Below are 14,741 nucleotides of genomic sequence, written 5' to 3' on the forward strand. Positions count from 1 at the left end.
ATCTGACTGGCTGTGCCAGTAAGAATCACAATGATATTTTCAAACCGCCCTGGCTGAAAAGCAAACTATATTTGCTTATTCCGTATTTTGGAGAAGTGGGGGGGTGAAAAAAAAGAAAAGAAATATCCACCGCAGCATGAAACTTTGCCTGCCATATCTGGCAAAGGTACCCGAAGAGAGAAAACGCATTATAATATCAAAGGATTTATGAGTAACAGGGATTACAAGAAGACAAGTCATGCATTTAAAAAAAAAGAGGAAAATAAAAACCCCTTCTACCTAAAAATAGCCTGATTCTGACAGGGCACAAATAAGCGCTTGGCTTTTCCAAAACTGCAAACGATTGAGACAGGCCGTAGATGAGTTTAGCAGAAACCTGGGAGGATATTTTAAATCTGGATGCTTGGATCGCTCTAGGAACAGCCAGGATGGGAAGCTTTGGAAAGCTTTTGGGGTTTTTTGGGGGTGGGGAACACACCTTAAATGTCAACTTCTCGGTTTGTATTACACCCTGCGAGGATTCTTTTAATTCAGATTTTAGCTGCAGCTTTCCAAGGAAGCGTTAGGATATTCCAGTCTGGAAAAAACAAAGCTTTGGAAAACAAAACTCAGAATTTGGTACGAAGTCATGACTCGACTGCGGTTTATTGAACGAATCTCTTTCGGTTGAAGTCATCCCACCAGTCCTGGTTTTACCAGCCTGCTTTTCCATTGCAGCATTTTTGGGAAATGTTGGACTACAACTCCCACCAGGCTGGTCAGGGGTGTTGGGAGCTGCAGTCCCACAAATGCAGACGATGATGTCAGATTGGGAAAAGCCAGCGTTTTGTAGATCCGGATCCTTAATTCAGAAGAGAATAGCATGTGTGAATTGTATCTTAGAGGGGAGAATTCCACTAAACGTTGATAGATGAAAACTGAGCCGAATCCCTAGGCAAAATTCCCCAATAAATTTTATTCGGGATGATGGGATGCTGGGTTTTCTCACTTTGTTGGCTGTTTTTAACAGCCCATTCGGTAGTAAAACTACATTTTTCTCTGGCAGTTTTGGTGCGGTGTTGCCCTCTGCAGTCACACTGAAACACATGCAGGAATTATTATGTTTTTAAAGGACAGCCTAATCAAGTTTCTTTCTTTCTTTCTTTCTTTCTTTCTTTCTTTCTTTCTTTCTTTCTTTCTTTCTTTCTTTCTTTCTTTCTTTCTTTCTTTTCCTTCTTCCTTCCTTTTTCCTTTCTTTCTTTCTTTCTTTCTTTCTTCCTTCCTTCCTTCCTTCCTTCCTTCCTTCCTTCCTTTCTTTCTTTCTTTCTTCCTTCCTTCCTTCCTTCCTTCCTTCCTTCCTTCCTTCTTTCTTTCTTTCTTTCTTTCTTCTGAAATCTGTTTCCAAAGGTCTACATAAACACTTCGATTGGGAAGGACCATGGACAGGGACTTAGATGTGATGGCTCCATAAAGGCCAAGAGATTCTAGCTTAGGGATGGACTCACAAGTTGTTGTTTTTTTTTTTCATTTAAAAAAAGCCTTTATTGAAATTAAAACATTAAAATACAAATACATCTAAATAGAAAATAAGTTTGTACAATTCACCACCAGTCTTTGACAATACAAAAATCTTAACTATTCATACATTTCTAATTAATCACATACAAATACAAAAATTAATATCATCCTCTAATATATACATTTTATATTCCTACTGTCTATCCATTGATACCAGTTATCCCAAACTGAGCAATATTCTGAGTCTTTCTTATTGTTTAAATCTATAGTGAGTTTGTCCATTTCTGCACAATTGGAAATTTTACGGATTATTAAACAATCTGTCGGTATAGTGGCCATTTTCTAAGATTGTGCAAGTGCAATTCTTGCTGCTGTGGTAATATGTATAATCAAATATTTTTTATATATATTTTCTCTTAATAATCCCCAGTAGAATCAATTCAGGCTCCAATTCTATTCAGCAGTTGTGTGATTTCATTTAACCATTTTTGTATTATGATCCAATATTTTTTAATTTCTGGGCAGAGCCACCATACCTGGAAGAAGGTACCTTCCGCCTGTTTCCTTTTTCAACAATTAGGGTTTAAGTTCAGATACATTTTTGCAAGTCTTGTTGGGGCTAAATGCCAATGGCAAAACATCTTGTACTGGTTTTCTTTATATGCGGAAAGTTTTGAGGGTAACTAAAATTTTAAAGAGAGAGATGACCGGGTGGGATAAATGGACAAGCAACCTAGGATTTTACGGTGCCTAAAAGACAGCCAAATCTAATATTCCCACTCGTCCTAGGGGATTGATCACTAAATTGGTTTTATTTAGCTTCAAACGGTTACTAAACAAGGCAAGAGAGCTTTGCCTGTACAGCTTTGGAAGAGACGCAGAACAATCAGATTAAAAGGATTTTCTTTTCCGACCCAATAGATGGCAGCATCTTCATAGTTTATCCTTTCCGTGGAAATTGAGATGAATCTCCTTCCTGTCATCTGAATCTCAATGGACATGTCTGGACTGAGTGTAACATGTAGCTCAGCCGCTGGGGTCTTGTAAGTCGCAAACTTAGGAAAGAGGATGGAGAGGGAGGGGCAAATAATTTTAACGCTGTAAAATGTTAATTGGGGTCCAGATTTGCCTTTGGAGCAGCCCAGGGATGCGGACGTGCAACGTACGAAGGGATCCATTTTAAAAGCCATTTTCATGAACACTTTCTTCTTCTTCTTCTTCTTCTTCTTCTTCTTCTTCTTCTTCTTCTTCTTCTTCTTCTTCTTCTTCTTCTTCTTCTTCTTCTTCCTCTTCCTCCTCCTTCCTCCTTCTTCTTCTCCTTCTCCCCCTCCTCCTCTTTCTTGTTCTTGTTCTTGTTCTTCTTCTTCTTGTTGTTCTCCTTCTCCTTCTCCTCCTCTTCCTCCTCCTTCCTCCTTCTTCTTCTTCTTCTCCTTCTCCCCCTCCTCCTCTTTTTTCTTCTTCTTCTTCTTCTTCTTCTTCTTCTTCTTCTTCTTCTTCTTCTTCTTCTTCTTCTTCTTCTTCTTCTTCTTCTTCTTCTTCTTCTTATTATTATTATTATTATTATTATTATTATCATTATCATCAGAGTTGGAAGGGACCTTGTGGGTCATCTAGTCCAACCCACCCAAGCCGGAGACCCTACAACCATTTCTGACCAATGGAATCTTCCAATTTCTCCCCCCCCACCCCAAAAAAAACAACAGAGTTCCATTCAAAAGGCAGAATTCAAATATCAGATGAAAAGGATATTTTTCTAGCCCCATAGATGGCAGCCTCTTCCCAGTTTATCCTTTCCAGTGGATAATGTTTGGGGCTGACTACAACTTGTGTAGCTTGTGTAGTGTGTGTGTGTGTGTGTGCGTGCAGGGTTGACCCTGGCAAAATTACTCTGCGATGGACACAATTGGGAGAGAGGGACGGTCTGAAATAAGGGGGGTAAACTTCCTTTCCCTCCGCCTCCTCCCCCCATTCCCCCCCCCAAAAAAAACATCTTCATGAGGACTAGCGCTTTGGTGGACCGATTCTCAGCTTGGGAGCGGAGGGCCGGTCCTGCAACTGAACAAAAGCGAGGGTCTAGAGAGAGAGAGAAAGAGAGAGAGAGAGAGAATTTAGGCAGCGACTGCAAGACCCATCATCCTCAAATGGGAAGGCGAGTAGGGTTTTAGTAGACCTCGCGTTCCCAGGGAAAAAGATGAGGGCCGGTGGGCAGGAGCAGCTCGGATTTCAAGCCCACCCACCCACCCCTTTTCTGGTTCCACCCCTCCCCTTTGGCCCCGCCCCCGCCTCTGCTCCCTCCTCTGCCCCCCCCGCGCCCCCTCCTCTTCCTCCTCCTCCTCCTCCTCCTCCGCGGACTCCGCAATGCCTCCGCCCGTCGCTTTGCTCCGCTGCGCCTTGGCGCTTCTCCTCCTGGCCTTGGGGTTCCCTTCTCCCTCCACGAAGGAGGAAGGGGGACCCCCGGCCAGGGAGGAGGAAGAGGAAGAGCTGCCCACCGTGGTGGTCGCCATCCTGGCCCGCAATGCCCAGCACTCTCTCCCCCACTACCTGGGGGCCCTGGAACGCTGGATTACCCCGCGGGCGCATCTTCATTTGGTGAGCGGGTGTCTCTTTTTGGGGGGGTTTCCTTGCCAAGCACCGATACCCCCTCTTAGCTGGACAGCTGCCCGCTGGAAGGGGAGGGGGTTCTCTTCTCTCTCCAGAGTTGGCTTTGGGGGTCTCTGGATGGATTGAGGGTCTGGGGTTGCGCGAATTGGGAGGCTCTTAGTAGGTTTTTGCCTTGGTGAGCTTGGCTGGGGAAAGACTTGGGGTCCCTGTCCCTTTTGGGGGTGTCTTCCGGACTCTTTATGGACCAGGGGTGATGGGGGAAGGCAGTGCGAGACCTCCACTCCACTTAAAGACAGTGGTTTTTTGGGGAGAGCGGGTGCACGTATGTTTCTCCATCAGATTTGCAAAACCGATTGGGAACCTATTACTCCCACCCCACCCCCAGTGTTAATGGATGCTAGTTTGGGGGTGCAGAACTGAGTTTTTGGGGGTGCTGGGGTGCGTGTGTGCCCTTTTGCTGTCGTTTGCCCCGTTGTGGCTTTTCCAAGGGTTTTGTTTTGTTGGGTTTTTTCCCCTCTGATCCACCATCTTCCTTTCGGGGTTTGGCCAAATGAGTTCTCCCTCCCCCATAACCCGATTATATGCAAACAGACCTCAACTCCCATCCTCCCTCAACCCAGCACGATGGGAGTTAGAGTCCAAGGCCTCTCTCTCGACAATTTCAGGATGGTGGGTTGCGGCCCAATTGGGCAAGGAGAGAGGGATGGATTTTTGGATGGCCATTTTTTTGGGGGGTGGTGGTGAAAAAATAAATGCCACACCTTGTTTTATGTTATGGTGTGTGGTTTAGGACATGCCTAAGGCTCTTGGGGGAACTAGAGGCTGCAAATAAATTTGTTTCTCCCCCCCCCCACACACACACACCAGGCCCTGTCCCTCAAACAGGTACAATTCCCAACCCCAGCAGGTATGGCTCACCTGCCTCCCCACCTCCACCTGGGCTGCTGGCAAAGATCAAAAGATTTCCCTTTGCTGTGTTTCAAAACTTCTCCCTGGCCAAAAAGACAAAAACAAAAAAACAAAACACTTTGTGGTTCTTTTTTAAGAACTTGTAGACTACCCAAATCCAATAATGTAATAAGAATGGTGGGTGGTTTTTATATAAAGGAGGAGATGAGCTTTTCCCCATCTGTAGGATCTGTTAAAGCGATGTAGGCAATTTTAGGATGTCACTGGGCCGTTCCAGAAAGGCAGGATCCAAGATTGTGAGTCTGTTGTAATTTCTTCTTTCTTTCTTTCTTTCTTTCTTTCTTTCTTTCTTTCTTTCTTTCTTTCTTTCTTTCTTTCTTTCTTTCTTTCTTTATTCTTTCTGTCCTTCCTTCCATCCTGTTTCCTTCCTTTTCTCCTTCTCCTTCTCCTTTTCCTTTCCCTTCCTTCCTTCTTTTCTTTTCTCCCTCTCTTCCCTCCCTCCTCCCTTTCTCCCTCCCTTCTCTTTCCCCCTTTCCTCCCTTCCCTTTCTCCCCCTTTTTCCTTCCCTTTCTCCCTCTCCTTCCTTCCTTCCTTCCTTCCTTCCTTCCTTCCTTCCTTCCTCCCTCCCTCCCTCCCTTCCACCCTCCCTTCTCTTCCTCCCTCTCCTTCCTTCCTTCCTTCCTTCCTTCCTTCCTTCCTTCCTTCCTCCCTCCCTCCCTCCCTCCCTCCCTCCCTCCCTCCCTCCTACCCTCCCTTCTCTTCCTCCCTCTCCTCCCTTCCCTTCCTCCCTCTCCTTTCTTCCTTCTTTCCTTCCTTCCTTCCCTCCTTCCTTCCTCCCTCCCTCCCTCCCTCCCTCCCACCCTCCCTTCTCTTCCTCCCTCTCCTCCCTTCCCTTCCTCCCTCTCCTTCCTTCCTTCCTTCCTTCCTTCCTTCCTTCCTTCCTTCCTTCCTTCCTTCCTTCCTTCCTTCCTTCCTTCCTTCCTTCCTTCCTTCCTTCCTCCTCCCTCCCTCCCTCCTTCCCTCCCGCCCTCCCTCTTTTTATTCTGTTTCCTCTTCTTCTTTCAACATTAGGGCCTCACTTTCTCTTGGCCTCTTCTTTCTTTCCTCCTTTTCTGCAGAGGGCCCATCTCCCCATCCAGCTGCCCCCCCGAGGGCATGGATTACAACACCCATCATCCCCCCTTGTCCATCTGTCCTCTTACAACCAGTCTTACAAAGACAGGATCCCTAGGAATTCTTAATTTCTCCTCCTTCCCGTTATTTCCCTCTTGACTTCATAATTCAAATTATGCTGCAATTAGAGTCTTGTTTACTTGGCTTTGCGCTCTGTTTGTTCAAGGGTGAGACCGTCCTTGGCTGGCCAATTGACGGAGCAACAAAGCACAGATCCTAACGGGCCACGTGCTAGGAATATGTTCGGAGTTGATGTGTTGGCATAACCGAGCTCAGCTTGAGAGACGCTTGGAAAGTAAACATGTAATTTCAAGGAACTGGCTGAGCCAGGGAACATCTTGGCTTGCGGCAGAGCAGGCCTTCCGCTGACTTTCCAGCCTGTGCAGAGAGGGAATATGAGCAGAATTCGAGGGTGCAGAATTCCAATCATAAGGAAGAAGAAGAAAGGAGGAGGAGGAGGAGGAGGAGGAGGAGGAGGAGGTGGTTTACAGCTCCAATTACCATTGGCAAACAAATCTTACCGTTGAGGAGCAACCATAATCTCTTTCGCCTTCCCGCTCCCCTTCCCAGGTGCACCACCGATCACAACGTAGACAATACCACGCAAATGCTGCAGGAATGGCTCGGCGCGGTTGAAAACCGTTACCGGTCCATCGTGTGGAAATCTGTGGAAGAGCCCAGGTATGTTTCTCGGAGGCCTTGAAACAGAGCCTCTCTGGACTGAGGCAGTCTACCCTTCCCTGAACTGAGTGCCTCTTTCTAAACTTTCCTAGATAGATAGACAGACAGACAGACAGACAGACAGACAGACAGATAACTTTCCTGATAGATAGATAGATAGATAGATAGATAGATAGATAGATAGATAGATAGATAGATAGATAGATATATAGATGGATGGATGGATGGATGGATGGATGGATGGATGGATGGATGGATGGATGGATGATAGAGAGAGAGAGAGATTGATTGATACATTTTTCTTTAATAAACATAAGAAACTCTGTATACAAACAGTGCGTACAATTAGTTTTAAAAACAAAAGACAATAAGCATAATGGTAATCCTAATATACATATCATTCATAACGATCACATAGCGGTATTAGCTTTCCCATGCTTGAAAAACCTTCCTTCTATAATTAAACATTCTCTCAATCTTTTTCGTTTTTTAACCTCTGTTTCGCTTAGTTAGCCATTGGTAAAACAAGTCCCATGTCCAAAAGCATTCGGTTTCTCCTTTATTTTTAGCGTTAATCTGTCCATTGTAAACTTTCCAAATGGATAAACAGAAAAATTCCACGCGATGTTTAAAACAAAACCCCCAAAATCCCAGATTTTCTTTTTCTTTCTCCGGAGGCAAAATATTTGTAACTCTTCCCTGGCAAAATGCGGAATTTTACGCTGTAGAGAAACCCTGATAAAAGTTTGCGTGGGGTGGCCTCTTCCTTCTGATCCGTTTCCCCTTTTTTCTTTCTTTTTAAAGATCTTACCCCAACGAACTGGGACCCAAACATTGGACGGAGGCGCGTTTCGAACAGATGATGAGATTGAAGCAGGAAGCCCTGGCTTTCGCTCGATCGCAGAAAGCGGATTACATTTTGGTAAATCTGACCAGGGTCTGCTAAATTCAGCCAAAGACAGGGTGGTGCAAAAGCCTTAGCTTTTTAGTCTGCTGGTTGAATCTTCTCATCCCATTAAAAACCACGGTTTGGTTAATACTTCGGAGGGCCCCACATGTCACAGGAAATTTGAATATGAATTTGAAAGCGAAGGATTTTTATGCATTTTCATGCATTTCTCTGTGGGGTCACTGGTGCTCTCTGAGCTGGGTGGTTTTCTTGCAGACGTTTCATGACCCAGCTAGGGAACATCCTCAGTGCTAGAAAGTGCTGGAATTTGCTTTCTCTCCCTTCTGGCACTGATGATGTTCCCTAGTTGGGTCATGAAATGTCTTCAAGAAAACAAGCCAGCTCAGAGAGCCCCACAGACCTCACAAGTGTTGTCCTTCTCCTCCTCCACTCCACACACCCCTTTCCCTTTTAGCATGGATGATATTCCCTAGTTGGGTAATGAAATGTCTGCAAAAAAACAGCCCAGGTCAGAGAGCACCAAAATTCTCCTCCTCCCCTCCTCCTCCTCCTCCTCCTCCTCCTCCTCCTCCCTCCTCCTCCTCCTCCTCCTCCTCCTCCTCCTCCCTGACTGAGCTGGTATATGTCTTTTGCTCCTAGTTTGCCGACACTGATAGCATCCTGACCAACAATCAAACCCTGAAGTTCCTCATCGCACAAAACAAATCGGTTGTCGCCCCCATGATGGATTCCCAGACATATTATTCTAATTTCTGGTGTGGGATCACCCCGCAGGTAAGCAGGCCGGTTTGAACACAGATACGGTAGTCCTTGGCTTACAACAGCTCATTTAGTGACCCATCAATGGATGGCACTGAAAAAGAGGTGATTTATGACTCTTTTCCACACTTCTGACTGTTGCAGAATCCCCATGATTCAGAGGCTTGGCAACCGAGGCATATTTATGGCAGTTGAGATGTCCCGGAGTTATGTGATTCTCCTTTTGCAATTTTCTGGCAAGCAAAGGCAATGAGGAAGCCAGATGCACTTAACAAATGTGTTCTTACTTAACAACTGCAGTGTAACACTTAACAACTGTGGAAGGAAACGTTGTAAAATGGGACAAAACTCCTATATTCAACTTCCTTCCTGCCTTCCTGCCTTTTTCCTTCCTTCCTTCCTTCCTTCCTTCCTTCCTTCCTTCCTTCCTTCCTTCCTTCCTTCCTTCCTTCCTTCCTTCTTTCCTCCTAATCTCATTTCCTTCCTTTTTTCCCTTCCTCTCTCCCTTCCTCCCTGCTTCCTTCCTTCCTTGCTTGCTTCCTTTCTCCCTCCCTCTCAATCTCATCTCCTTCCTTCCTTTTCTCCCTCTCCCCCTCCCTTCCTGCTTCCTTCCTTCCTTCCTTTTTCTCAATCTCATCTTCCTTCCTCCCTCCCTCCCTGCTTTCTTCCTTCCTTCCTTCTCAATCTCATCTCCTTCCTTCCTTTTCTTCCTCTCCCCTCCCTCCTGCTTCCTTCCTTCTTTTTCTCAATCTCATCTCCTTCCTTCCCTTCCTCCCCTCCTTCCTTCCTTCCTTCCTTCCTTCCTTCCTTCCTTCCTTCCTTCCTTCCTTCCTTCCTTCTTCTCAATCTCATCGCCTTCCTTCCTTCCTTCCTTTGTCCCTTGCCTACATCTCTCTCTCCTTCCTCCTTCCCTCCCTCCCTCCCTCTTTCTCTATTTATTTATTTACTTACTTATGTCAACTGTCTTGCAACAGATATTTTGGGGCTCATGGTCTTAAGTGGAGCACTACCTGTTTCTGATCAGAAGAGTAAAAAACCATTGGGTTTAATCTCGTGTGTGTGTGTATATATATATTCATTCATTCATTCATTCTGCGGCATTTGGTGGATAAATGATGCGAAGGGGATGTGGATCTGAAGGATCTTTCTTCCCACCAGGGTTATTACCGACGGACAGTGGACTATTTCCCTACCAAGAACCGCCAGCGTCTCGGGTGTTTTGCTCTGCCCATGGTCTTCGCCACGTTTTTGATTGATTTGCGCAAGAACAACACAGCCAGCCTGGCCTTCTACCCGCCTCACCCCACCTACGCGTGGCCCTTCGACGATATCAATGTCTTTGCCTACTCTTGCCAAGTTGCAGGTAAGGACACAGACAGGGGGACCATCGAGAATAATCTGCTTTTGGGAAAGATTTTACAGTCTTTATTCGTTTATCTATCTGTATATAATATATAAAGGCAAAATACCGCTCACACATCATCACAAAATCTCCAGAACCGTAAAGCCTACAAATGTGAAATTTGGCATGTAGGTTCCTCTTGGCTTCTAGGAGCTCACTAAGAAAGGATTCTTCGAAACGGCCATCAGAGCATTTAGAATATTCCCTATATTATTATTATTATTATTAACACGCTCTGATGCTAAGGAGGTCTACTCCCCCTCCCCACCTGAAAAGAAATCCTCTCCAAATGCAAAACGCCAGCCGAGGAGAGGAGTTTCAGTTTTACTTTCACAGCACCAAGCAGCTTTAGTACAGTAAAGTTGAGCTAAGCCACACCCAGGCTCCTTGCTCTCTCCTTGCTCACACAGCAAATACTGCTTCAGTTTCCAAACAGCCCTCAACTCTCTCACACACTGACAGGATGCTAGGGAGGTGGCAGAGAGAGAGACAGAGGTGGAGCCTGGACCATCTATCAGCTCTCAGATGGAGAGTCAACTGCCCCCAGGTCTGGAGGTGGCTGATGAGGAAGAGGAGGAACAACTGGGTCCAGTGCCTGATGCACAGATGCGCAGAAGGCAGAGGAGAGGAGAGCAGTGGAAAACTATGAGCCAGTCCTTGGGACGGAAGAGCCACCACTGCTAGTGAAGCCCCACCCTAGCTCTGGGGATCAAAGGCAGGGGGCGGAGACAAACAGATGTGGCAGACATGTCGGCATGACCTGGGTGTAGCCGACTCTGAAACATAATTCACTGTCACCCTTGACCCTGTTTTTCCCCCACCCCTCTGAGTGTAACGTAATCAATATTCTCCAATGAAACACGTCCATATCCAAGCGTCATCAGTCATGTTCTCCAATCATGTTCATAGCCAAGAGTCATCAATCACATTCTCCAATCATGTTCATAGCCAAGAGTCATCAATCACATTCTCCAATCATGTTCGTAGCCAAGAGTCATCAGTCATCTTCTCCAATCATGTTCATAGCCAAGAGACATCAATCCTGTTCTCCAATTAGATTTTGGCGGTCCAATCATGTTCGTAGCCAAGAGTCATCAATCACGTTCTCCAATCATGTTCATAGCCAAGAGTCATCAATCACATTCTCCAATCATGTTCATAGCCAAGAGTCATCAATCACATTCTCCAATCATGTTCATAGCCAAGTCATCAATCACATTCTCCAAACATGTTCGTAGCCAAGAGTCATCAATCACATTCTCCAATCATGTTCATAGCCAAGAGTCATCAATCACATTCTCCAATCATGTTCATAGCCAAGTCATCAATCACGTTCTCCAATCATGTTCATAGCCAAGAGTCATCAATCACATTCTCCAATCATGTTCATAGCCAAGAGTCATCAATCACATTCTCCAATCATGTTCATAGCCAAGAGTCATCAATCACATTCTCCAATCATGTTCGTAGCCAAGAGTCATCAGTCATCTTCTCCAATCATGTTCATAGCCAAGAGACATCAATCCTGTTCTCCAATTAGATTTTGGCGGTCCAGAAACTTCAGTCGCCAAGTTACAATCTCTGAAAAACTATGCACGGCACGCACTTTCGATTTCCAAGCTGCCTCACTGCTCTTTCAAATAACCTTTCCGCCTCTCCCTTTCTGTTGCCAACTCTCAAACGGGCATAGAAATGCTTTCCAAGTTGACATGATTCATCTCCCCGCCAGACGGATTTGTCGGTCCACGTTGAGAGAGAAACTTTTGGCCGGGGGGATGGGGGCTCCTCATTAAAGGAATCTGTTGAGTTCACGCTGGAGGGTTTGCCGTCTTTTTCCTCCATCCAGGAGCGGAGATGTTCCTATGTAACCAGGAGAGGTTCGGCTACATCAACGTGCCGATGGGGTCCCGCCAGACGCTGGAAGAGGAAGAGATCCAGTTTGTGCATCTTGTCCTGGAGGCCATCGGTGGGTAGAGGGGGGGTGTCCTCGGCTCACCCCCCCAACAGTCCCAGCGTCTTCAGAGGGAGCCTCGGGGGGGGGGAAGGATTATCGCTTGTTTTGGGGGACAGGGGGGGAGATTTTGTTTTGCGGGACTGAAAAGGCGAGCTGGGGTTTTTAGGAGAACCAAGAATTGGTGTTTATTACAAAACAGAACCAAGGCCATTATAGAAGACCCTTCACACCCTGGCAATTATCCTTTGGACCTGCTGCTGTCTGGATGGCGTTTTAGGTCGATAAAATCCCACACCACTAAACTACCAATAGCTTCTTTCCCTGGGCCATCCAAACCGCAAATAAACACAAAGTCACTACCTTATTAAGATGTGAAAAGATGTGAAATCCCAATACCCCATTAATATTAATATATTAATATAAATATAATAACTTATTACAGTACAATCCATCTCTTGTGTATTGTACTTGGCTAAGAATCACAGTCAGTGTTGGATGTCTATTTTGTGTCTATGCGTAGATATTGTACTCTCAAATTGCAAATGGAGACGCAGGTGCTCTTATCTTTCTTATCTTCATTTTTAAGTGCTTTGGTTTCATTGTATTGCGAACGGTTGCTGGGGGGCATCCACAGTTTCGTTGTACTTGTACAATGACGAGAAAGTTCTTCTCATTCTAATTCTAATGTCGGTTTTAGGTTTTGAGGACTGAAATGGCGTTGGGATTTTTGCAAAGGGCTTTAACGGGTGGGAAATGTAAAAGAAAACACCGACGGTGGATTTTTACTTTGTTTTGGTTTTTGTATCTTACTGCATTGAAAAAAGTTGAAGTCACTCTTTCTCTCTCTCTCTCTTTTCCTTCCTTTCTTTCTTCCTTCCTTCCTTCCTTCCTTCCTTCCTTCCTTCCTTCCTTCCTCCTTCCTTCCTCCCTTCCTTTCCTTCCTCCTTTCCTCCCTCCCTTTCTTTCTCTTTCTTTCTCTCTTTTTTCTCTTTCCTTCTCTCTTTCCTTCCTCATTTCCTCCTTCCTCTTTCTTTCTTTCCTCCCTCCCTCCCCTTCCTTTTTTCATTCCTCCCCCTTTCCTTGCCCTTCTCTTCCTTCCTTCCTCTGTCCCTCCCTCTCTTTCTCCTTCTCCTTCCCCTTCTCTTTCCTTTTCCCTTCCTTCCTTCCCTTCCTTTCCTTCCCCTTCCTCCCTCCCTTTCTTTTTCTTTTTTCTTTCTCTCTCTTTTCTCCTTTCTTCCCTTCTTTCTTTCCTTCCTCATTTCCTCCATTCTTCTTTCTTTCCTCCCTCACCCCTCCCCTTCCTTTTTTCCTTCCTCCCCCTTGTCTTGTCCTTCTCTTCCTTCCTTCCTTCCTCTGTCCCTCCCTTTCTTTCTCCTTCCCCTTCTCTTTCCTTTTTCCCTTCCCTTCTTTCTTTCTCTCTTTCTCTCCCTCCCTCCCTCTTCTCAAGCTTTCTAAGAAGGACAAAAGAACAAAGAGAAGAACAAAAGAAAGAACAAAGAGGAAAACAAAATTTAAACTCTGGAAGGGTGACAGTTTTCTCTCTTGTTTTCCTCCCTTGCAGTCGATGGGCCTCCGATGGCCCGTTCCACGCACCTCTACGTCCCCCCAAAACATCCCACCAAGATCGGGTTTGATGAGGTGAGGGAAAGAACGACAAGCTGATTTGTCTGCACTGGGCAGCCGGGGTGTTGGGGGTGTTGGACTAGATGCCCTCTAAAGACCCTTTAGACAAATCACCCCCCCCCCACCTCACAGGTGTTTCTCATCAACCTGGCTCGACATGCAGACCGACGGCAACGCATGCTGGAGTCTCTCTTCGAGCTGGAAATCGCTCCCTTGGTGGTCGACGCCGTAGATGGAAGGTGGCTGATGGGTTGCGTTGTCTTTTACCAATCCCGGGCTTTCCCAGAGACCCACTTTAGAGTTTTGAATCCCAAGGCCAAAAGCTTTTGTCCATGACAAAGCCTCCACTTTCAGGAGCAGTCTACCCTTAAAAAGAGTAGCTCGGGGCACCGATGCCTTCCCAGTGTCTCCAAATCTCACCGAAGGCACAATTGTCCCTGATTTGGGCTAAATCTGGATGTCTTTTCCCTCAATTCTTACTACAATATTTTGATTTATTTTATTTTTTTCCTTTTCTCTGTCAGGTCCCTGAATAGCAGCAGCATCAAGAAACTCGGCATCAACTTACTGGAAGGATATTATGACCCCTTTTCAGGAAGGACGCTGACCAAAGGAGAGGTTGGCTGTTTCCTCAGTCACCACCGTGTCTGGAAAGAGGTAAGATCCAGGTTTAAACTGGTTTGTCTTTCCTGGTTCAGACCGAGCGCCATCCTTGGTCTTCCAGGCCATCCTGGTGACCAGGATGAGGAAGAAACCGGGACGAAACATGACTTAACTTCAAAGTATGTTTTAATTTGAGGGGGAAAAATGGTGGCTAATAAGATTATTCCTGGTGTATTTCATCATTTTTCCCCTCCCATTTATTAAGCATTAAACGTGATAATTCGGACATAGATTTGAAGCTTGAAATATATATATATATATTTCCTATATGACCTCGTAGGTCATCTAGTCCAACCCCGTCCATTTAAAGGAGTCCCTTTAAATGGAGATGCCTGTGGGTGTCTTTCAGATCGTCGAGAGAGGGCTGGAGAAATCCCTTGTCTTAGAAGACGACATCCGATTCGAGGCTTATTTCAAGAGGCGCCTTTTGAAGCTGATGGATGACTTGGAGCAGACGCAACTCGATTGGGAGCTGATGTATGTCTTCTTCTTCTTCTTCTTCTTCTTCTTCTTCTTCTTCTTCTTCTTCTTCTTCTTCTTCTTCTTCTTCTTCTTCTTCTTCTTCTCCT

General features: G+C 45.6%; 1 protein-coding gene across 2 annotated transcripts in view; it reads left to right on the forward strand.

The window, feature by feature from the left end:
- The first annotated feature begins 3,817 nt into the window (after positions 1–3,817).
- CERCAM (cerebral endothelial cell adhesion molecule) overlaps positions 3,818–14,741 on the forward strand; it is a 15,700-nt gene continuing 4,776 nt past the window's right edge. The window contains exons 1-11 of one of the 2 annotated variants that reach the window (XM_087914442.1): positions 3,818–4,086; positions 4,395–4,396; positions 6,751–6,861; positions 7,666–7,783; positions 8,411–8,545; positions 9,689–9,893; positions 11,779–11,898; positions 13,448–13,524; positions 13,642–13,748; positions 14,034–14,166; positions 14,522–14,649. In XM_087914442.1, the coding sequence (XP_087770568.1) occupies positions 3,856–4,086; positions 4,395–4,396; positions 6,751–6,861; positions 7,666–7,783; positions 8,411–8,545; positions 9,689–9,893; positions 11,779–11,898; positions 13,448–13,524; positions 13,642–13,748; positions 14,034–14,166; positions 14,522–14,649 (1,367 nt within the window). In that variant the 5' untranslated portion in view covers positions 3,818–3,855. The remainder of the gene's footprint in view (positions 4,087–4,394; positions 4,397–6,750; positions 6,862–7,665; positions 7,784–8,410; positions 8,546–9,688; positions 9,894–11,778; positions 11,899–13,447; positions 13,525–13,641; positions 13,749–14,033; positions 14,167–14,521; positions 14,650–14,741) is intronic. The other variant, XM_087914441.1, reaches the window with a different exon arrangement.

This window comes from Pseudonaja textilis, chromosome 17 (assembly GCF_049901715.1).
Source record: "Pseudonaja textilis isolate UNSWEBS1 chromosome 17, rPseTex1.2, whole genome shotgun sequence".
Taxonomy (NCBI): domain Eukaryota; kingdom Metazoa; phylum Chordata; class Lepidosauria; order Squamata; family Elapidae; genus Pseudonaja; species Pseudonaja textilis.